The sequence below is a fragment of the Peromyscus eremicus genome, chromosome 20, assembly GCF_949786415.1.
Source record: "Peromyscus eremicus chromosome 20, PerEre_H2_v1, whole genome shotgun sequence".
Lineage (NCBI taxonomy): Eukaryota > Metazoa > Chordata > Mammalia > Rodentia > Cricetidae > Peromyscus > Peromyscus eremicus.
In genome coordinates this window covers 298,852-320,708 of record NC_081436.1, presented here as the reverse complement: position 1 = coordinate 320,708, position 21,857 = coordinate 298,852, and the positions used below count along the sequence as shown (strand labels likewise).

At 41.4% G+C, this 21,857-nt stretch overlaps 1 protein-coding gene across 1 annotated transcript in view; it reads left to right on the top strand.

The window, feature by feature from the left end:
- Positions 1–619: 619 nt before the first annotated feature.
- Positions 620–21,857, top strand: part of Nckap1l (NCK associated protein 1 like) — a 46,552-nt gene continuing 25,314 nt past the window's right edge. The window contains exons 1-13 of the mRNA XM_059247818.1: positions 620–826; positions 1,908–2,018; positions 2,726–2,818; positions 9,151–9,207; positions 10,419–10,561; positions 11,803–11,893; positions 11,981–12,118; positions 13,668–13,716; positions 13,807–13,963; positions 19,847–19,903; positions 20,186–20,282; positions 21,242–21,351; positions 21,509–21,641. Coding sequence (XP_059103801.1) covers positions 725–826; positions 1,908–2,018; positions 2,726–2,818; positions 9,151–9,207; positions 10,419–10,561; positions 11,803–11,893; positions 11,981–12,118; positions 13,668–13,716; positions 13,807–13,963; positions 19,847–19,903; positions 20,186–20,282; positions 21,242–21,351; positions 21,509–21,641 — 1,338 coding nt within the window. The 5' untranslated portion in view covers positions 620–724. The remainder of the gene's footprint in view (positions 827–1,907; positions 2,019–2,725; positions 2,819–9,150; positions 9,208–10,418; positions 10,562–11,802; positions 11,894–11,980; positions 12,119–13,667; positions 13,717–13,806; positions 13,964–19,846; positions 19,904–20,185; positions 20,283–21,241; positions 21,352–21,508; positions 21,642–21,857) is intronic.

Genomic DNA, 21,857 nt, shown 5'->3' with positions numbered 1-21,857 from the left:
CTTGAAAATATAGCAAGGAAGCTAGGTCTGATGGCACATGCCTGTAATCCCAGCACTCTGGAGGTGGAGGCAGGAGATCAGAGGTTGAAGGTCATTCTCAACTACATAAGGAGATATAGATTTAGTATATCCTGGAGTTCACATGACCCTTTCTCAACCCTCCCAATCATTTATATAAATAGGTTTATACATAAAATAGAGTAGAATAGAACACAAAATTGAATGGAATAGTAAGAAAGAGATGGGATCTGACCTGGGTCCTAAAAGGATGCTAGGGCCTAAGGGTCAGTAGAAAATGACGGGCATTCTAGATGGGGATACAACAGGGAAAGTGTAGAGGTGTATGGGGCTGGTAGTAGATATTTGTTTGGTGTAGGCTTTGTCTGGGACACTTGAGGAGGGGTAAGGCCAAAACGGTTGGTGCTGCTTTATGAGGAGCCTTGAAAGCCTGTTCCTTTCCTCAGCCTCCGCCCACTTCTTACCATAGTACTGCACAACCAGAAAGAGGAAGTCTCCTCTGCTGAGGGTGCAAGAGGAAGCGCAAGAGGCCTCTGAAGGCCTGTGAGCCACAGTGACTGCTCTCCCCCAGGAACCAATTGCAGCGGCACCCGGAAACACGGTGCACCAACCAGGCTTCTACATAGAGGGTGTTGCCACCCAGGCTGAGACCATTTGGGGCGATTGGGTCTTGCTATCTGGATGATCCTCTTTCTCGGTGGCCATCATGTCTTTGACCTCTGCCTACCAGCATAAATTAGCAGAGAAACTCACCATCCTGAATGACCGAGGCCAGGGGGTTCTCATCCGCATGTACAACATCAAGAAGGTAGGTACAGATCATTTTATCGAATCAGGGCAGGAGCCTGGAGGCCTACAGGCCCAATAGTTAAGCCTCCCCGCTTTCCCCCCCCACTGCTTTAAGTGGCTTTCAGACACTCAGACGATATAGGTCACTCAGTTTGGGGAGCTAGAGGGAGGGTTCTTTTTAAGGCTTGCCCTTTCTAGGTATGATTCTTGCCTTTCTGAGAGCATCATCGTTCCCCTAGGACTGAGGGTAGAGGTGAAAATGGGGAAGAGAATATTTATGTTCTGAGTGATTTGGGTAAGGGTCTGGGATCTAGAGTTTTGGGTCTATTTATTGCTAATTCCTCTACTTTTTGAGATTTCCAGTTGGGTTTCTGTCAAAAGCTTTTTTTGTGGAATCATTTCCCTAAATAGACTTTTTTTTTTTTAAAGGAGGTAGGTATCTTCTAAGGTACTTTGTGGCTGTGCATGCATGCTCTCTCTCTCTCTCTCTCTCTCTCTCTCTCTCTCTCTCTCTGTGTGTGTGTGTGTGTGTGTGTGTGTGTTTAGGACAGAAACTATGAAACTGGGCAAAGCTGATGTTGAGAGGTAAGCCAGGGGCTGGGCAAGCTGTAGGAAGTAGAAATAAAGGTGGGTAATTTTGAGACTCTCCTGGGAGAGAAAAGAAGGGACTTATGGGAGGGACATTTGTGCACTTGTAGTAAAGCGCCAGGAATATGGTTTCTGTGTCCTCATGTCATCTATGAAAGCCTCTTAGGGTGAGATCCTCATGTACTGGACAGAACTGTGACACCAAGCTTTATATAAAGTCCAACTTTTGAGCAGCCACTTTTCTCGATACTTCCGGTTTCAGCGGAGGGGCGGGGAAGAGGCTTCTTCTCTGTGTTAGAATCAAGTCTCTGTTAAGACAAGATGCCAGGTTGTTAGCTCTTAGGGGTGCTGGTTCACTGTCTGGAACTTGTTTCTCACCTACTCTCATGCATTTATAATGAATTTCCAGACAGTCATTTCCAAGAGAGATAGTAGGAATGAATGATCAGTTAGAGGTGTGTATCTGAGTGGAAATATAATATAGTGGTTTTATTTTATTTTTGTCTGTGCAGACCTGTTCAGATCCAAAATCTAAGCCACCTTTCTTATTGGAAAAGTCCATGGAATCAAGTCTCAAGTACATCAACAAGAAATTTCCCAACATAGATGTCCGAAATAGCACGGTGAGAACTTGGGCCTATTTTCTCCCTTTCTGTGACATTACTCTTGCATGACTCAGATTCTCCACTTTTGGCTGCTTGTCTTCAAGTGTAGCCATCTCTTAGTTTTTCTAGGCTCATATACAGGGCTTCAGGTATTGAGGATTGTGAGCTCAGATGGGAGTCTTCCGTGGTGAGCCGGAGCACAGCCCTTGTGAGCCAGGTTCATGACACTGGTGCTTACAGAGAGGCAGCTCCATTAGCCCCACAGGGCACATCTTCTACTGTAGTTCTTGATACCCACACTATGTTTCTTTACTGCTGGATGCTATGCATCGAATTGCAGATCCTGTGCTTTTCCCTGTCTTAACCATAGAGTTCTCACAATCTATGCAAAGTATTTTTATATTCTGCTTCTTTTCCTATTGATTTATATAGCAAACCTCTTCAGCTGAAAGGAAATTGGAAATCTTTCAGCCAGCCTTCTGCTTGTAGTCAGAATCACATGTGGCCATCAATCGAGATAGAGAATTTCTGTGTAGAGACTGGAGAACACTGGCAAGCTTCTGATTCCTCCCCAGCATGTTTTGCCCTTTTAAGAATGATTGAGTAATTAGCTGGAGAGATTGCTCAATGGTTAAGAATGTTTGAGTAGTACTCCTAGCTTTTAGTTACTTGGATCAATCGCTTTTCTTATTTTACATGTTTTGTTTTGTTTGTGTTTCTCTCAGCAACATTTAGGACCAGTACATCGTGAAAAAGCTGAGATAATTAGATTCCTCACCAACTACTACCAGTCATTTGTGGACGTCATGGAATTCCGGGTGAGTCCTTGAGCCAGTGTTGACATGGGCTTCAGAGGCTGAGCTTCTTAGTAGTTGTTCATTTCTGTTGCTTGACTCAAGTTCTTGAAAGAAAAGAGGAGAGAGGTACTGATATGCAATGATGTCTAAATTGTATTGCTAATTAACTATATATGAAATACCATATTTTTTTTTTTACTTCAAGAGATACATAGGGTGGATGTAGTTGGTGGCACACCCTACAGTCCCAGTTCTTAGGAGGTAGATGCAGGGGAATCAGAAGTTCAAAGTCATCTTCAGCTACATATTGAGTTCTAGGCTAGGCTGGGTTACATAAAACCCTGTTTCAAAAACAACAACAAAACCCAAACTTAAAACAAATAGTATTAATATAGTCACACTAAGTACTTAGAATACTATGCATCAGATATAAAAATTAAATAATTTGGCGATGGATTATGGCTGGCTTCAGTTTACTGAGCCATAGTTTTCCCAGTGTTCTTTTATATTTGTATATTTATGTGTGCTGTGTGTGTGCACTTGCAGGCATGTTTATGCTGAGGAGCGAGTGTGAAGGTCTGTGGGAGACCATTTTCAGGTTTCCTAGTGGCTTTACCCAGCATGTCTGCATAGAGAGAATGATTGGATCATGGGCCTGAGTGCAGGTGTCTGAGATGGTCTGAGATGGTCTGCGCTGGGCTGTGCCTGGGGGAGGTCTTTTGCTCCACCCCTTGGTGTTTCTATAAATACCCTAGGGCAGAGACAGTTGGGCCTGTTGGAATAGGTTCCAGGTCCTCTTGAGGCTATCCTATATTTTCTATCTGTTTCTCCCAACTTTAAATCCTTCTATCTAATATTTCATGCTACTTCTACTCAAGAGCAGGGGAAATGTGGGGGTGGTGGGTGGTCCCCCCACAAAGGTCAGAGGACAACTTTCGGAGGTTGGTTCTCTCCTTGCAGGCTTTGTTTCTGCTGCTGGGCTTCACATTCCAGGCTGGCTGGCCCATGTGAACATCCTACCGAGTCTGCTATTGCTGCCTCCTATCTTGCTGCAGGAGTGCTGCAATTACAGATGTGTAATTACATCTGTGGGTTCACTGGACTTGTAAGGCTAATGCCTTCACCCGCAGGTGTAAACTGTGTGTATGGTGTGTGTATGTGTTGCGGCATGGGTGTGGAGGTCAGAGAACACATTTCAGGAGTTTGTTCTGTTTCCACCTTGTTGAGCTATTTCCCTGGTCCCCTTTGCAGTTTTTAGTGTGGTACACAAACAATAAAATTTACTACCTTAACCATTTTAAGTATACAATTCAGTGATATTAAATGCCGTCATAATACATAACTATCTTTTCATGTTGTAAAATTGACATTCTCCACATTTTAAACAACAGTTCCTCATTTTTCCTGTCCCTCGGCCCTTGATGGCAATCATTCTATTTCTGTTTTTATGATTTTAAGAATGCTAACTTTTTTGTAAGTGGTACCTTTTATCTTTTTGTGACTGGGCTTGTTTAACTTAGTAGGATGTGTTAAGGTTCATCCATGTGATAGAATATTGGAGAATTTCCTCCATTTTAAGACAGAACAATTTGGGTTGCCTTCATGTTTTAGCTGTTGTTACTAATACTGCTATGAATGTAGGTGTTCAATTGCCTTTCAGATCTTGATTTTAATTCTTTGAGATATCCATAAGTGGAACTATTGGATTTGGGTAATTCATTTTTTAAAATTTAATTTTATTATTATCATGTGTGGGAATGTGAGTATGCATGTGTCCTGCTGTGTGCATGGGGGTCAGAGGAAAACTTCAGGAGTTGGTTACTATATTGTTTTATTTTTTTCTTTTTTCATAGTGGGTGTACCATTTAATTGACTACCAACAGTATATAAGGGATATATTTTATCTACATTCTGATCAACAGCTGTTTTTGGATAGTGGGTATCAACCCTCAGGTCTCACAAATAGTAGGGAAAGCCCTAACACTCAGCCACACTCTTGTCTCATTGCTGTTGTAATTTGTCTTGCTAATTGGCAATTCTATGTGTCTTTTATTATATTTGTTTGTTTTTCAGCTTTTCAAGACAAGGTTTCTCTGTGTAGCCCTGGCTGTCCTGGAACTCACTCTGTAGACCAGGCTGACCTCAAACTCAAGATATCTGTCTGCCTCTGCCTCCCAAGTGCTGGGATTAAAGGTGTGCACCACCACTACCAGGCTTCTTTTATTGTTTTTATTGTATATTTGTATATCTTCTTTGGAGAAATAGCTTCTTTAAGTTCTTTGTACATTTTTGAATCAGTTTAGTTTAGTTTTTGTTGTGAGTGTTAGGAGATTTGTATATAGGCCACACCTTTTTTACATTAAAGATTTCCCCCCATATTTTATTATAAACATAGTAAAACATTTCAAATGTTAGTCTGGCATGGTAATGCACACATTTAATCCTAGCACTTGAAAGGCAGAAGCAGACAGATCTCTGAGTTTGAGGCCAGCCTGTTCTACAGAGTGAAAACCTGTCTGAACCTACTACCCCTGACCCCGCAAAAGTAAATGTAGTACTGGTTGCTCATCTCTAACCTGAAAATCTAAATTCTCAAATACTCTAACATCTGAAACTTCTTGAGCATTGACATGACTGCTGTAAGTCTGACTATGTGACCAGTTACAGTCAAAATATAAGACCACAAAAAATTGCATAAAGTTATCATTAGGCTATGTATTAGTTACTTTTCTATTGTATGATAAGATACCATGACCCAGGCAACATATAGAAGATACTGTTCTACAGGGAGAATCCCTAATAGCAAAGGAGGAATGGCATCGGGAGGAAGGAGCAGGAAGCTGAGAGATCACATTTTCGATAATAATCTCATTCAAACCCACATAGGCCATGTATATGAGCTGTGCATGAAACAGATGAATTTCATGTTTAGATTTGGGTTCCATCCCCAAGACATTCTATATATACATGTAAACATTTCCAAATCTGAAATATACAAGATATGAGGCACTCGGTCCTAAGCATTTTGGAACAGGGATAGTCAACCTGTATAATAAATGCTGCTTTTCTTCTGGATCTCCTAATTGTTAATATTTTGCCATATTGCTTGTCACTCATTCTCCCCTGCCCACACAAACCATTTTACTTATTTGCAGACATCATATTTCCTTCCCAAAATATTTTATCATACATCTGCAAAGGACAGGAATATTTCTTACATAATCCTATTACAATTATCCTGCTAAGAAATATAATATTCTACAATATTATTGGCTAATACAGAGCCTATGTTTGCACTCAATTTGGTATAATAATTCTTGCCTTTGTCTTTCATGTCCTGACCTTTTGAAGAGTCCAGGAAAGTTGTTCAGAATATGTCTCAGTTTGGATTTGTCTTGTTAAAAGCTTTCAGTAGCTGTAGCACATAAGCGATAATTTGTTTAGATTTTAAAGGATAATGCTGCTTTTGGAAATTAAGGAAACATTAAAAATTATTTCATATATCATTCTGAAATGTAAATTGATGATGCCTTTCAAAACTGAAAAATTAATGAAGTAATTATACTTCTAGAACTTGTCTTAAAGAAATAGAAGTGCAAAGACACATGTACAAGAATGTACTCTGACTCGTTGTTTGTAGTAGTGTCAATTTGATAATTAATATAGCCAATAAAAATTCAGTTAAAAGCTCAGGATCTGACTGTAAATAAATATTATGCAGTTGTTAAAGATGATAGCATATGTTACATTAGTTGGCATGCAAAAACATTCTTTACATATTACATATTCTTTACATATTTAATGTTAAGAGAAAATTACAATGCAGTTTAAGATGTAATCAGTCTCTAAAATACATATTTACATAGAATTTACATACAGAAGATTGAAATTTCTGAGTGGTGGGATTATGAGTTTTAAAAACTGGGGATGGCCAGGCGGTGGTGGCGCACGCCTTTAATCCCAGCACTCGGGAGGCAGAGCCAGGCGGATCTCTGTGAGTTCGAGGCCGGCCTGGGCTACCAAGTGAGTTCCAGGAGAGGCGCAAAGCTACACAGAGAAACCCTGTCTCGAAAAACAAACAAAAACAAAAACAAAAACAAAAAAAAAAACAAACTGGGGATGGAAGGGGCTAGAGATATGGCTTAGTGTTTAAGAGTACTTGTTGCTCTTTCAGAGGACTTGGGGTTGCTTCTCAGCACCTGTAACTTCAGTTTCAGGGGATCCAACACTCTTTCTGGCCTCCACAGACACCTGCACACACATGGTGCACATAATACCCTCAGGCACATACATATACATATAAAATAAATTTTTTTAAATTGGTGGAGGGGTTGGAGATTTAGCTCAGTGGTAGAGCGCTTGCTTAGCAAGCGCAAGGCTCTGGGTTCGGTCCTCAGCTCAAAAAAAAAAAAAAAAATTGGTGGAGGGCAGATGGCTTAGTGAGTAAAGTCCTTACATACAAATGTGAGGACCTGAATTTGGATCCCCAGAACCCTGGTAAAGCCAGTACACTAGTGTGTCTTTATCCTGATGCTATTAAGGTGAGTTGGAAACAGAGACAGGATAATCCCATGGAAACTAGGTGTGGTGGTTTATGCCTTTAATCCCAGCGCAGAGAGATCTTTGTAAGTTCGAGACTAGCCTGACCTACATACTGAGTTCCAGGGTAGTAGGGGCTATGTGGTAAGACCCTGTCTCAAAAACAGTAGCAAAAATAAAACCCCACAACAACAAACATACACACAAAAAAACAAGAGGCAATCCTAAACAAGGTGGAAGTTGAGAACCAGCAACAAAGTTGTCCTCTGATCTCTACATTCCTACTGTAACACATGTATGTTAGTACTCACACACGAGAACATGCACACATGTGAGTGTGTGTGCATGTACAAACATGCATTTGAATACAGATTTAAAAAACAATTAATTGCTGGGCATGGTGGCTCATGCCTATAATCTTATCATTGGAGAGACAGAGCTAAGAAGATCATTGTGTATTTGAGCCAAGGCTACAGTCTCAAAAAGTCTAAACCCAACAAACAAAAGTGAAAAACTAATAGCTTTATGTGGTGGCAGATGTCTATAATCCCAGGACTTGGTAGGCAGAGGCAACATAAGGGATTTGAGGTCAGCCTGTGTTACAGCAACAACACTACCCTAATTAGAATTAAGCTCATCTGTATTTTCTAATTTTTACATATTGAACATGCGTTATTATTTTTTTTCTGAGACAAGGCTTCTCTGCATAGCTCTGGCTGTCCTGGAACTCCCTGTAAACCAGGATGGCCTCGAACTCATGGAGATCTGCCTGTCTCTGCCTCCTGAGTGCTGGGATTAAAGTCGATGCTCAGCTACCCCTTGTCAATTCTTATCCTGCACTCTTGGTCTCAGGCAACTGTTATCTGCTCTCTAGAATGATGTTTCTTTTCTAAAGGTTCAGATAAATGGAGTCTGATCAGCATGTATTCTTTTGTGTTTTGAGATTTGTCTGTGTTGTTTCATGTATCAAAGATTCACTACTTATTTTTGCTGGGAACTATTCCATTGTATGGATACAAATGGTTAATTTATTTACTGGTTGGTGGATTGCTTCCAGATTTGAATCAGTTTGTACAAATTGCTATTAAAGGTCAAGTACAATCTTTGTAGGGATTTGTTTTTCATTTCACAAGGGTTGTTGAATCATATGGTAAGAATATATTTATTGTATTTGAGCTTTTTCAATTTTTAAAATAATTCATGTACATCATGCAAATGTGTGGGATATAGTGCAATCGTTTGATATATGCATACAGTGTACTGTTGTTAAATTAGGATAACTAGCATTCCTATTTTCTTAAACACTATCATGTCTTTGTATGGAGAACTTTCAAATTTTTCTCTTCTTGTTCTTTAGAAAAGAACGTCAATTTTATTTTTTAACAAATGCCAAATTTTTAGCTGGGCGTGGTGGTGTACACCTTTTATCCCATCACTCAGGAGGCAGAGGCTGTTCTCTGTGAGTTCGAGGCCAGCCTGATCTACAAAGTGAGTTCCAGAGCTACACAGTGAAACCCTGTCTTGAAACAAGTTTTTAAGTTTGGCTTTCTTTCTTTTTTTTTTAATTTCCTCTTGTGTGAAAATGAGGTCCAGGGATCTTAAGTCAGGCATTATGTTCATGAACATTAGTGCCTTGTGCCTGTGGCCAGGTAGCCTTATGGCGGTCACTGACAGCTTGTGAGGAGAAGGATAGTCTTCCCTCTTTTGAATAATGCCCTTCCTTAAGGTAGATCTCCAGGGAGGTCATCACTTCCTGTCTTAGTAGCTCACATTACCACCTTCTTACTCATTTTGTTCTTCACTTCTACCCACAGGATCATGTATACGAACTTCTCAACACCATTGATGCCTGCCAGTGCCATTTTGATATCGTAAGAGTCTTTGTAACATTTTTGTGTTGTAGAAGAAAATTAAAGACCAAGCGTACACTGAGACAAGGAAGTGTGGGACAGACTTGGACAAATGACTATTTATTTGTTCCTTCTCAGGACTATGGTTCTTTTTTTTAAATTAAAATATGTATTTATTTATTGTGTGTATGTAGGTGGGAGGGTGTGTGTGTTCATGTGCCATAGCACATGTATGGAAGTCAGAGGATAACTTGGGGCAGTCAATTCTCTCTTTCTACCATGTGGGTTTCAGGGGTCAGATTTAGATAGTTAGGCTTGGCAACAAGTGTTTTTTACCTACTGAGCCATTTTGATGGCCATAGGTACTGTAAATCTTTTTAAAAATGTGCTAAGGTTAAATGCTTTTAAATAGTGAGCAGATCATCAATGTAATTTAAATAACACAAAATTATACAGCAATATTTTTATTTCACTTCCTTTAATCCCCCAACAATACCTTATTTCCTAGTATCTTTGTATCCTTTTTTTTTGTTTATTTTTCATACTGGGCTTTGAAGCTAGGGTCCTGTGCATTCTAGGTAAGAGCTCTACTATTGACTTAAATTCTTACTTTTTTTTTTTTGAGACAGTGTTTCTGTGTAACCTTGGCTGTCCTGGAACTCTCTCTGTAGACCAGGCTGGCTTCGAACTCAGAGATCCTTCTGCCTCTGCTTTCCCAGTGCTGAGATTAAAGGCGTGCACCACTTCCTGGCTCCTACTTTTATTTTTTAAAACTACTTCTTTTTTTTTTCTTCAAGACATGGTTTCTCTATGTAGCCCTGGCTGTCCTGGAACTTGCTCTGCAGACCAGGCTGGCCTTAAACTCAGAGACCCACCTGTCTCTGCCTTCCAAGTGCTGGTTTTAAGGGTGTGTGTCACCATGCTTTTGTGAGAGTCTCACTAATTTGTTCAAGCTGGCCTGAAACTTACTCCATAGTCTGAGCTGGCCTTAAACTTGTAACTCTTCTGCCTCAGTCTCCTGAGCAGCTGTGATTATGGACTAGTGCGTGGCTCCAGGTTCTCCAGTATCTTGAGCTCATATTTAGCTCCTGCTTTTGTTTCAATTTTCTTCTGAAAACATATACTATTGGTTCTAATTCTAATAAACATTGAGTACTGTAGGGAATGGTTGGAGAAGCAGAGGGTGGTCCAGGTTAATACCGATCTGGGGATTCCTATGTATTTCTTTGTAGAATCTCAACTTTGACTTCACTCGGAGCTACCTGGATTTAATCGTGACTTACACCTCAGTCATCTTACTCCTGTCACGAATTGAGGACCGCCGGATACTTATTGGCATGTACAACTGTGCCCATGAGATGCTGCATGGGCACAGGTAAGTTAGGAGGAAATAAAGAACTTCACATGTATCAGGCGGTGGTGGCACACCCCTTTAATCCCAGTAGGGAGGCATAGGCAGGTGGATCTCTGAGTTGGAAGCCAGCCTGGTTTACAGAATGAATTCTAGGACAGGTAGGGCTACACAGAGAAATCCTGTCTCAAAACCCAACCAACCAACCAAACAAACAAAAAGAGCCTCACCTGTGGTGCTGCAAGAAGTGGATGGAGACAAAGGAACTTGATATCATGATTTCTCATATGAAAACCTATAATCCATGTTGTGTCCCAGGCAAAATAAGATACACTTTCACATATAGTTAACTGTTGAATCTCTGTCAGTGGATTATCCACTCTGTATTATCTCTGATCTATTTATAATCCTTGACTGGCTTCCACTTTGCTTCTCAGGTTATTATAAAAGGCAAAGATAATTCTTTTTAGTATCAGTAGGACTAATACCAGTAAGGTTAAGCCATCAGAGGTAAGTAATGTAAGATAATGCATATTAAGGATAATTGGAAACGAAATAGAAATGGATGTCGGATTATCTGCAGTTCTGTCCTCCATTTATTAATGCAATATAAGTATTTAAAGGGTGAAAAAAATGAAGACTGGAAAGACGAAAGTGAGACACAGAACAATGTCCTGTATGTGACATGCCTTCCCCCATGTCTGTATGGGTGTCTTGGTTCAAGCTTTATCTAACAGATAAGCTTTGGATGATTATCTCCCGTTTGGGATTTTCAGAGATTTGGCTCCAGGCATGTTTGATACAGACTAGCAAATGCAAAATTATAGACTAGCTATTATGCATCCAGCCTTGTCTACCTACAAGTGAGAAACTTTCATGGGTCTGTCCAAAACCATGTAGTTCTTTCTTTCTTTCTTTCTTTTTTTCTTTTTTTCTTTTTTTCCAAGACAGGGTTTTCTCTGTAGTAGCCCTGGCTGTTCTAGAACTTGTTCTCTAGACCAGGCTGGCCTCAAACGCATAGAGATCTGCCTGCCTCTGCCTTCTGAGTTCTGGGATTAAAACATGTGCCACCACTGCCTGCCTTGTGTGAGTATTTCTAACCATAGCTTGGTATGCCTACGGTTGGACATTAGTATATGTAATTCACAGATTAGCATATCTGTCTTTGGAGGGGATAGGGAATGCCAGCCTCTGTACACATATACATTATCTTCTACATATATAGGGAAAGGCCCATAACTCCTCTCTCTTCTGCTTTCCTCCAGTGACCCCAGTTTTGCTCGCCTGGGCCAGATGGTATTAGAGTATGATCATCCTCTGAAGAAGCTGACTGAAGAATTTGGACCTCACACAAAGGTGAGCTCCCTGAGAGTTGGGAGAATCATCCAGGCAGAAGCATTCATCCCATCTTTGACATTAAGGATTTATTTATTTTTTTCACAGGCTGTGAGTGGGGCCCTCCTCTCTCTGCACTTCCTCTTTGTTCGGAGGAACCAGGGTGCTGAGCAGTGGCGCAGTGCCCAGCTTCTAAGCCTCATCAGCAGCCCCCCAGCCATGATTAACCCTGCCAATTCAGACACAGTGAGTTCCCCTTTCCTTCTGTTAGGAGAGGAATTCTCTGCCAAGGCTCTCTCTAGAAGGTGCTTCTTTCGGGAAACATCAGCTCCAGGGCTGTTTCAGCATTCTTCTAGGGCCTGCTTCTTGGTTGGTCTCTTCTTAAGCTAAAAAGTCATTACTAATTTGTGCTTCTGATTGAACCAATCAGTATGTGCTGAATTAACAAATGGATGAAACTGAGTTAGTGTGGTGTGGTGGCACATATACTTGTGACCCTGGCTCTTGGGAGACTGAGGCAAGAGGACTATTATGTGGCCATAGCCAGCCCTGCTTATATAACAAGTACCCAGCCAGCCAAGGCTATAGTAAGACTTTGACTCAAAATTCAAACAAAAAAGAAGTGGAGTCATTAGGCATAAGAAGGAATTTGCATTAGGAGTCAATTGACTAATAAATGTTACTCATCTATGATGAGGCTGGTACCTTCCTTCAAAGAATTTATAGTCTTGAAAGGAAGATATGCCATAGAAATGCAACTGGAGGCAGGGCATAGTGGTGTATCTGTAATATCCTGTATCTGTGTACCCTGTAATCTCAGCACTTGGCAGGAAGAAGTGGGAGGATTGCCACAAGTTTGAGGCCAGCCAGGACTATATAGCAAGAACTTGTCTCAAAAGACCAAAACCAATAAAAACATGGGGTGTGGGGTGGGGGTGGGGTGTGTGAGATGATTGCTTTGCTATATGAGTTCAGATTCTTAGCAACTGTATAAAAGCTGGACACAGTGTTATGTGTGTAACCTCAGCACTGGGGAGTGGCGACAGGCACATCTTTGGAGCGTCTGGTCAGCTAAGCCAATCAGCTATGAGCTTTGTGTTCAATGAGAGACTCTGTCTCAGAAACATAAAGTAGAGAGTGATTGAGGAAGACAGATGATGTCATGAATATGCATAAATGTGTACATGTGCACAAATTTACAACTGATGCTGTGAGGTCATGGATAAGTTCCAAATGAATGTTTACACTTCAGGTGTGATTAAAGAACACAATGGAGAAAGAAATTATGAGATTTTGAGTTGAAGCTTTTTGAAAGTGTCTCAGTATTGATGTCATGCTATACATTTTATTTGTTCTTCCTTCCAGCTCAACCTTGTTCTTTTCCTCAACTATGTACTTGCCCCTTAGTCCCCTTCCAGGGCCCCCTTTCCTTCATGACAGCTTCCTAGCTGTTGTCTCATCAAAGTGCCTTAATCCACTCCAGTAAATGAAATGTTTTTGTTTTTAGAGCCCTGTGCATGCTAGGCATGAGTTCCTCCAGACTTTTATTTAGAAAATTTTAAATTGCATTTTTATTTATTTATTTTGTGGCACATGTGGGTGGAGCACAAGTACAGAGGTCAGAGGACAACTTTCGGGGATCAATTCTGTCTGTCCACCATGTGGGTTCTGTGCATTAAACTCAGGTTGTCAGGTTGGTAGCCGTCTCCTGTTCCTGTTGAGCCATCTTGCTGGCTCTGTCCTTTCTTTAGAAGTCCTAAACAGCTACTTGGTCCTCTCTACCTGCTTCTCGTAGATGGCCTGCGAGTATCTATCTGTGGAAGTGATGGAGCGATGGATCGTAAGTAAGTTGTGGGAGCAGCTGGGAAGGGCAAGGTGGCACTCCCAGGAGTGTACTATCTAAAAGCCTCCCTCTGGTTCTTGTTCACTTGCAGTTGGGTTTCTTCTTTGTCATGGGTGCCTCAACTCCAACAGCCAGTGCCAACAGCTGTGGAAGCTGTGTCTGCAGGGCTCCCTGTACATCACCCTCATCCGGGAGGATGTGCTGCAAGTGCACAAGGTTACTGAGGACCTCTTCAGTAGTTTGAAAGGGTAAGTGGTTTGCACATCAAACTGATCTTTTGGGAGTTATAGCCTCATCAACATCCCTTTTCCCAAAGTATAAGTGGTAATGGGTAATTCTAACTTTGAAATATTTATCAAACACCTTTTCTTTGTTGGTGTCTCACTGGATATTAGGGATAGAAAGGTTACTAAGATATTGTGAGGCCAGACTGCCTGGTTTGAATTCAAGCTGAGCCACTTTCTAGCTCTGTGACTAGCTCTAGGTAGGTTACTTAATTTCTCCATGCCGTTGGCTTAATTTCCTCATCTGTAAAATGTGAATAAAACAATACCTTCCATCTGGTTGTGGTGGTGTACCCTTATAATCCCAGCACTCAGGGAGGTGGAGGCAGGAGGACCAAGAATTTAAGGTTGGCCTTTTGCTTGCTCCACAGTGATTTCCAGGCCAGTCTGGACTACAAAAGACCCTATCTCAAAACCAAAACAAAATCAAGTAGGCACAAACAAAACACCAAACCACAACAAAATGAAATTGTATCTATGACCTCATAGTGTTCTGAAGAGTTCCCATATGTAAAGCGTACGGAAAAAGATCTGGTACATTGTATTATGCATTTGAATTTTTTTCTAATGTATTAAGCTGAGTTTGGTGGAACGCACCAGTAACCCCAGCACTCAGCATCTGAGGCAGGAAGAGCAACATAGGCTACATAATGAGACCTTATTAAAATAAAAGGCAGCAGCTTCTGAATTACTCAGAAAAGCTTAGCTTTTTCTTTTCTATTTTAAATGTGCTTTCCCTAACACTGTGAGCTTTCTTACAGATTCCCTGAAGTTTACTCTCACCCTATTTGTGATTAGGTTGCTTGTCCACTGTGTGCCTGACTTCTGTTCTAACACAAATGGTCTGGCTCTCTCTGTTTCTGTTACCGATTTCCTCCCTGTAGTTGCTGAGATTTACAGCTTGCCTGACTTGTTCCCCTCCCCCTTTGTCTTCTCTTAGACCCTAAAATTGTCGTTAAGCTTAAAAAAATAAAAGTTTACAAATTGTTGGAAAATAGGCAAACTTGTGATAGAGTAGGGGGTTGTGGTGTGTAAATACAAAGTGCTGTGTAAGCAGTAATGGCATTAAGGGCATTTGTACTGGCTTTGAAGGATCTAAAGAAAACAGGACACAGGCAGACATGAGTTAGACAGTTGCAGGAAAGAAACTCAGCTCTCTCCCCTTTTCTTTCTCTCTCTCTCCCCTGCCCCTGTATTTGAAGAAAGGTTTCTCTACATAGCCTTGGATGTCCTGGAACTTACTGTGTAGACCAGGCTAACCTCAAATTCACAGAGATCTTCCTGGTTCCTGAATGCTGGCACTAAAAGGTGTTTGCCAGCCTATCTAGATTGAAGTTCATAGCCTTTGAGGCAAGAGAACAGTGTGTTCAGAGGTTCAAGTTGCTCAGTGCTGGGACAGCGTGGGTTACAAAGGTAGGGCTGTAAAAGTTGGTTTTGGAGCAGTGAATTGGGATGTCATAAGGTATGCCTTAGAGTTTAAATCTGTGCTCAAGAGAATGCAGAGTCATTGAATGAATTCAAACGAGGCAGTTGAAAGGATCAGATTTGCATTTTAGAGAAGATTACTGCTCCAGGGGAAAAAGATTAGATGGGTAAAGCTAGAGGCAGGGATTAATTTAGTAAATTAGGAAAAATTGAGGATGTCAAGATCTCTGGAATGGGCATCTGGTATTCCTTAGGGTAGAGACATGAGAGCTACAGTAAGTGTGGGGAAAGACTGTGATTCAATTTTTTATTTTTAGACTTTTAGTTTATTTTTATTTTATGTGTATTAATGTTTTACTTGAATATGTGTCTGTGTACCATGTGTGTGCAGTGCTCTTGGAGGCCAGAAGAGAGTGTCAGATCCTCTAGACAGGACCTGGAGATGGTTGTGAGCCTCTATGTGGGGCTGGAACCCCAAAAAGTGCTCTTTACTGCTGAGTCATTGCTCCAGCCCTGTGGATGGATTCATTTTTGAACAGACTGAATTGGAAATGTCTGTAGGACATACAGGTTATGTATGTCAGGCCTCTTGCTATGTGATTCAGTAACTAGTCATACTATCTGGACTAGATGACAGCTGGTGACATGGTAATCAAAGCCCTGAGAATGAATAGGTGTGATTGTTTAAGAAGAAGATCAGGGACAAAACTTTTGAGAACATTGATATTTAAGGGTCAAGCAGAGGCAGGAAAATCCATGATGGACAATGAGGAGAAAAATCAAGCCACTAGAAGAAAGCATGGCAAGATGGAAGGACCCGTCATCATCTGCTAGACGATGTAAAGAGAACGAACAACATGAGGGTTGGAAAAGTTCACTGGATTTTGCTACAGAGGTCATCTTTGTGTCCTGTGAACAACATCAGTAGAGTGGTGAGGTTGAAAGTTGGTTTCAGTTTAGGAGTAAATGGGAGATAAGGAATTAACTCAGTGTCGCTGTGAAGGGAGAATGGAGTTACAAGAGGAGGAGGAGGAAGGTATGGGATTAAGGGAAAGGTGGGTTTACCTTTATTTATTTCTGGTGGCAAATACTGCACCTGGAAATGTGGAAAAAAATGAAGGCTCACCTCCCAGAATGGTTTGATGTGTGTGCTACAGGTGTGTGTGTATGTATGTATGTGTGTATGTGTGTGTACATATACAGAAGTATGCATGCATTTTCAACCTTATATAAGAAGTTTTGGAAAAACATTGGCTCTACATTTTACATTATATTTACAGATCTATTAAATTATTACTATGTTTTAGTTATCTTTAAATATCAGTTTGTAGAGACTTTTTCTTTTTTGTTGTTTCCTTGAGATAGGTCTGACTTTGTAGCTCAGGCTAGCTTCAGACTTGCTGCAATCCTCCTGCCTCAGTCTCAGTATACTAGGATTCAGGCATGAGCTACGACACCTGCCTGAGACTTACTCTTTTTAATAGTTGAGGGGCTGGAGAGATGACTCAGTGGTTAAGAGCACTGGCTGCTCTTCTAGAGGACCTGGATTCCTAGCACCCATATGGTAGCTACAACCATCTGTACCTCCAGTTTCATGGTATCTGACATTTCTGGTCTCTTTGGGCACCATGCACACATGTGGTATGCAGACATACATGCAGGCAAAACATGCATACACATAAAATAAAATAAATTTAAAAAATTTGAATAAAATTTCATTATGTATTTATAACATTATTTAACCAGTCTCTCTCTCTCTCCCTCCTTCTCTCTCTCTCTCTCTCTCTCTCTCTCTCTCTCTCTCTCTCTCACACACACACACACACACACACACACACACACACACACACACACACAATTTTTTTGAGACAGGGTCTCACTATGGAGCTCTGGCTGGCCTGAAATTCCCTATGTATACCAGGGTGGTCTTGAACTCACAAAGCTCTGCCTACCTTTGCCTCCTGAATACTGGGAATAAAGGGCTTGAATTTCCTATTGTGTGTATGTGTGTCTGATGGGGGGGATGCAAGTAGCTTTCAGAGTGGAGATCAGAAGACAATTTTGGAGAGTCTGCCCTCTCCTTCCACCTTTACCTGTGTTTCAGGGATCAGAGGTCACCAAGCTTGAAGAGCAGGCTTGTGTAGCTCCTTAATTTCCTGTTGATGGACATTTGAACTGTTTCCATTTAAAAAGATCATTTTAAACAAATTCTTTTTGTTTGAATGATTTTTTGTTTTTGTTTTTTGAGATGAGGTCTCTCTATGTATTCTGGATATCCTGGAACTCTCTGTGTAGACCAGGCTGGCCTCGAACACAGGGAGATTCCTTGCCTCTGCCTTTCAAGTTAAACAAATACTTTAGAGAATATCCGTTGACATATTTTTTGAACATACTCAAATGTTTCTGTAGGGTAAGTTCTGGATGTGGAGGGCAACACACTTCAAACTTTTCTTTCTCTCCCCCACTCACAAGCTAGAGATCAAACCCAGGGTTTTGCACATGCTAGGCAAGCATTCTACCTCTGAGCTATATTCCCAGCCTGTATTTTAATAATAGCTTTTTACCAAATTCTGCCCCCCGCTGGTTGTCTTAGTTACAATATATTAAGGGGTAGGATTATGACTTAGAGGTAGAAGGCTTGCCTAGCTTGTGCAAGATCCTAGAGTTTAATCCTCTGCGCTGAAGAGAAACAAACAAAAACACAGTAATGAGAATACTAGTTCTTCAACAATTGATTAAACTGATTAGTATTCTTGTTTTAAAAAAGTTGCCAAAGGACTAGTGAGACAGCTCAGCACTTGTCACCAGCCTGACAACCTGAGTTCCATCCTTGGAAACCACACGGTGCAAGGAGAAAACCTTCTCCTAAACACTGTCCTTTGACCTCTACAAAAGAACAAAGAAACAAGAACATAGTAAGAAGAATGCATTTCCAAAGTTAGGAGAGAATGACTCTTTAACAGAAGTTACAGGAAGTAGAAATGTATATATGAAGTTTTCTGGTGAGATGGGAAAGCTGTTTGGTCCCTGTCACTAAGGACAGCAGCTAATATGTATGATTTATAGTTCAGGACATTCTATGATCTTTATGATCACTTAAGTATACATATATATTTAAATATATACACAGACATACTCTGTATGTATGTAAATAAGACAGGAGGCTCAGTCTGAATGTCCCTCAGTTAGTGAGAGGTGGGAATATGAAATAATTCTAGATTTTTTTTTTATTCTTAATCTTGTGTCTTTTCTTGTACTGGATGGAGGTTGAAATAAGTATAAGCAGTGCTGTAGAGTTGAATCCTGATTTAATTAAGATAGTTTTCAATTCCAAATGCCTTTAATTTTTATGCTAAGTTCAATAAAGGGAGAGGCTTGGAGAAGGGAAATGAGAGGTTATAAAATCTCCCCATTGCTGTGGCCGCAGCTGACAGGATGAATGAAGACAGTAAGAGTTGCAGAGGGCAGAGGCCATTTAGTGTGGGATTCTGGGTGCAGGTCTCTAATAGAAAAAAAAAAAAAGATATGGTCAAATATTGCAGATGAACCACAGCAATAAAAAAGGTTACTTAATTTGATGATTCAGAAGTTCACATTGACCTCAGAGGAACAGATTGTTCAGTGTTGAAGGCCTTGTGAGATGGGAAGGGTCAGTGAACGGTGAAGAGGGAAAGGAGTGTGTCTTGGAGGAGCTGGTGATGTGGGAGAATGGGTGAAGTTCAGGGTGTCGGGGTCAAGTGAGGGTTTCCAGAATAAGAGAGGCTTTGAACTTGTTTGTTGAAAGAGGAGCCAACAGAGAGGGAGATAAAAACTGACAGATAACTGGTGAGCTAAATACCAAGACAAAGTGGGTGGGACCTGGAGCAAGCAGGGGAGGGGGTGGGGACAGTGGTGACATTTTTACTTACAAACAGGGGTGGTATTTATGACTCCCTTCCTCATCCTAATCAAATTTGGAAGAGTGGTTGGCAGGAAGGTATCCAGCAGAGTGCAGTGTGAGAAAGGTGGAACCCAGCTCACCACTGCAAGTCGTTTCCTTCCCATGGTGGTGTACTGTCTTCTTTCCTTGTCTCTTCTTTCTTCCTCCTTTCTCCTTTCTTCTCCTAACTCCCGTACCCTCCTTTTTTAAAAAAACTTTTTCTTTTGACAGATTCTCTGTATATATCCCTGGCTGGCCTTAAACCCATGAATTTCCTGCTCTGCCTCCTGAGTGCTGGGATGACAGGCATGCATTATCACAACCTGGCTTGGTTCCTGTAGTAATTGTCTTTGCAGAATGAAGCATAGAGCAGGATGGTCTCTAAGCTGAGAGTCTTGTTTGTATAGGGTGAGAAGAGTGGGTGAAAGTCCTGCTGGTTAGGGTGCCTGTACTTACTAACTGGTGGCATGACACCCTGCTGTGCTTGACATGTCAATCTCCAGGTACAGTAAGCGAGTGGCAGACGTCAAGGAGAGCAAGGAGCATGCCATTGCAAACAGGTACAGTTGGGACATGTACTCGGAGGGGCTGGGATAGGAATCTCCCCAGACTTTTGTTTTCACTTCAGCACACTGAGTTTCTGTACAGACTTGTGTCCTCACCCCCAAGAACTTCCTGCAGCCCCACAGATGCTTATATTTTCTCTCCAAGTTTGAGTTTAGCATTGAACCTTCCGTCTGCCTGACGCGCCTCCCCAACTGCAGCTCTCTTCTGCACTACTTCTGGGGAGCTTGTGAGGGAGGGAAAGACAATATTCTCCACTTCCCATTTTCCTCCCTCAGTGGCCAGTTTCACTGTCAGCGTCGGCAGTTTCTTCGGATAGCTGTGAAGGAGCTGGAGACTGTGTTAAATGATGAACCAGGCCTGCTGGGTCCTAAGGCAAGAGAAATGTCGGGGGAGGGATAGTGACCAATGACTGTGTGGGTGCTGCCTTAGCATTCATGAGATACTGCACTTCCAACCCTCCTCGTGTGTGTGTGTGTGTGTGTGTGTGTGTGTGTGTGTGTGTGTGTGTGTGTGCATATTAGCATATGTGAGTGTGGAGGTCAGAGGACAATCTCAGGTACTGTTCTTCAGAAGCTGTCCACCTTGTTTTTTTGAGACAGTCTTTCACTGGCCTGAGGCTCATGCATTAGGCAAGGCTGATTGACCAGTGAGTTCAGGGATCTGGAAGTCTCCTGATCACTGGGGTTAAGAGTGCATGCCACCGTGCATGGCTTCTTTTTACATGGGGTCTGGGGACTAAACTCAGATCCTCATAATTTCATGACAACCACTTTACCAATGGAACTGTCTCTCCTGCCCTCTTTCTGAGTCTCTTGTGACCAGTTAGTATGTGTCTGTGCTGATACTCTCAGAGTATCCAAATGTTTCGTGTTTTCCCTTGGCACCACCGTAGTACGCCATCTAACAGCTATTTGTAGACTTGGCCTATCTTCTATTTGAGTGTGAACTAATTGATGACAGAACTTGCTTTCTGTTTTAAGTCATATAAATACCCATAAAATATTTCTAAAATTTAATTTTGTGGGGAAGGAGGAGTATTGACTATGAGCCAGGCCCAACATGTGTGTGTCTGATTCTGTGTCATATGGTTCAGCTTTCTGTATGCCTGTTTCTAGATGCTATTGGTATGGCTATATAATTATACCACATACAGATTATTTCAATAGTTTTCTCTGTGTTTAAAACCCATTTTCTTTCCTGTTCTGGGGATTGAACCCAGAGCCTTGTACCTGATAGGTAAGCACTCTATCAACTGAGTGCATTTTTTTTTTAGCCCACATTGAAATCCATTTTTTAAGTAGAAAATTCTAATAGGCTTTGTTCTCTCTTAGGCCCTTTTTGCTTTCATGGCCCTGTCTTTCATTCGTGATGAGGTCACTTGGCTGGTTCGTCATACAGAAAATGTTACCAAGACTAAGACACCTGAAGACTATTCTGACTCGTTAGTATTTGCTTAAGAACCCTGTCCTTAGACTGGGAGATGGGGGCAAGGGGACATCAAATGATCCGGAACATTTCAATCCCTGCTTTGTATGGCTGTGTGTCTTCCTTCATGGTTTTGTTGACGTCTGTCTTTGTCCTTGTCTTTATCTTTACAGGAGCATTGCAGAACTCCTCTTCCTGCTGGAGGAGATCAGGGCTCTGGTTCGACGACATATCAAAGTGATTCAGCAGTACCATGTTCAGTACCTGGCCAGGTTTGATGTCCTGGTGCTCAGTGACATCATTCAGGTATGTCCCACTGATGACACTTTGGGGATTCCAGCATGAGATTTGGTAATTTTTCCTTCTGGAGCCACTCCGACTGAATAATTGTAGTTTGGGTGTCAAAAAGCTGGTGTACACTAAAGATGAATAAACTCAGCAGATTTTTTTCCCCCTAAGCAAGAAGAGAGAAAAATAAAGAGAAATTGGAGTCCACATGGCAGGGATCCTGGGCTGTGTTGT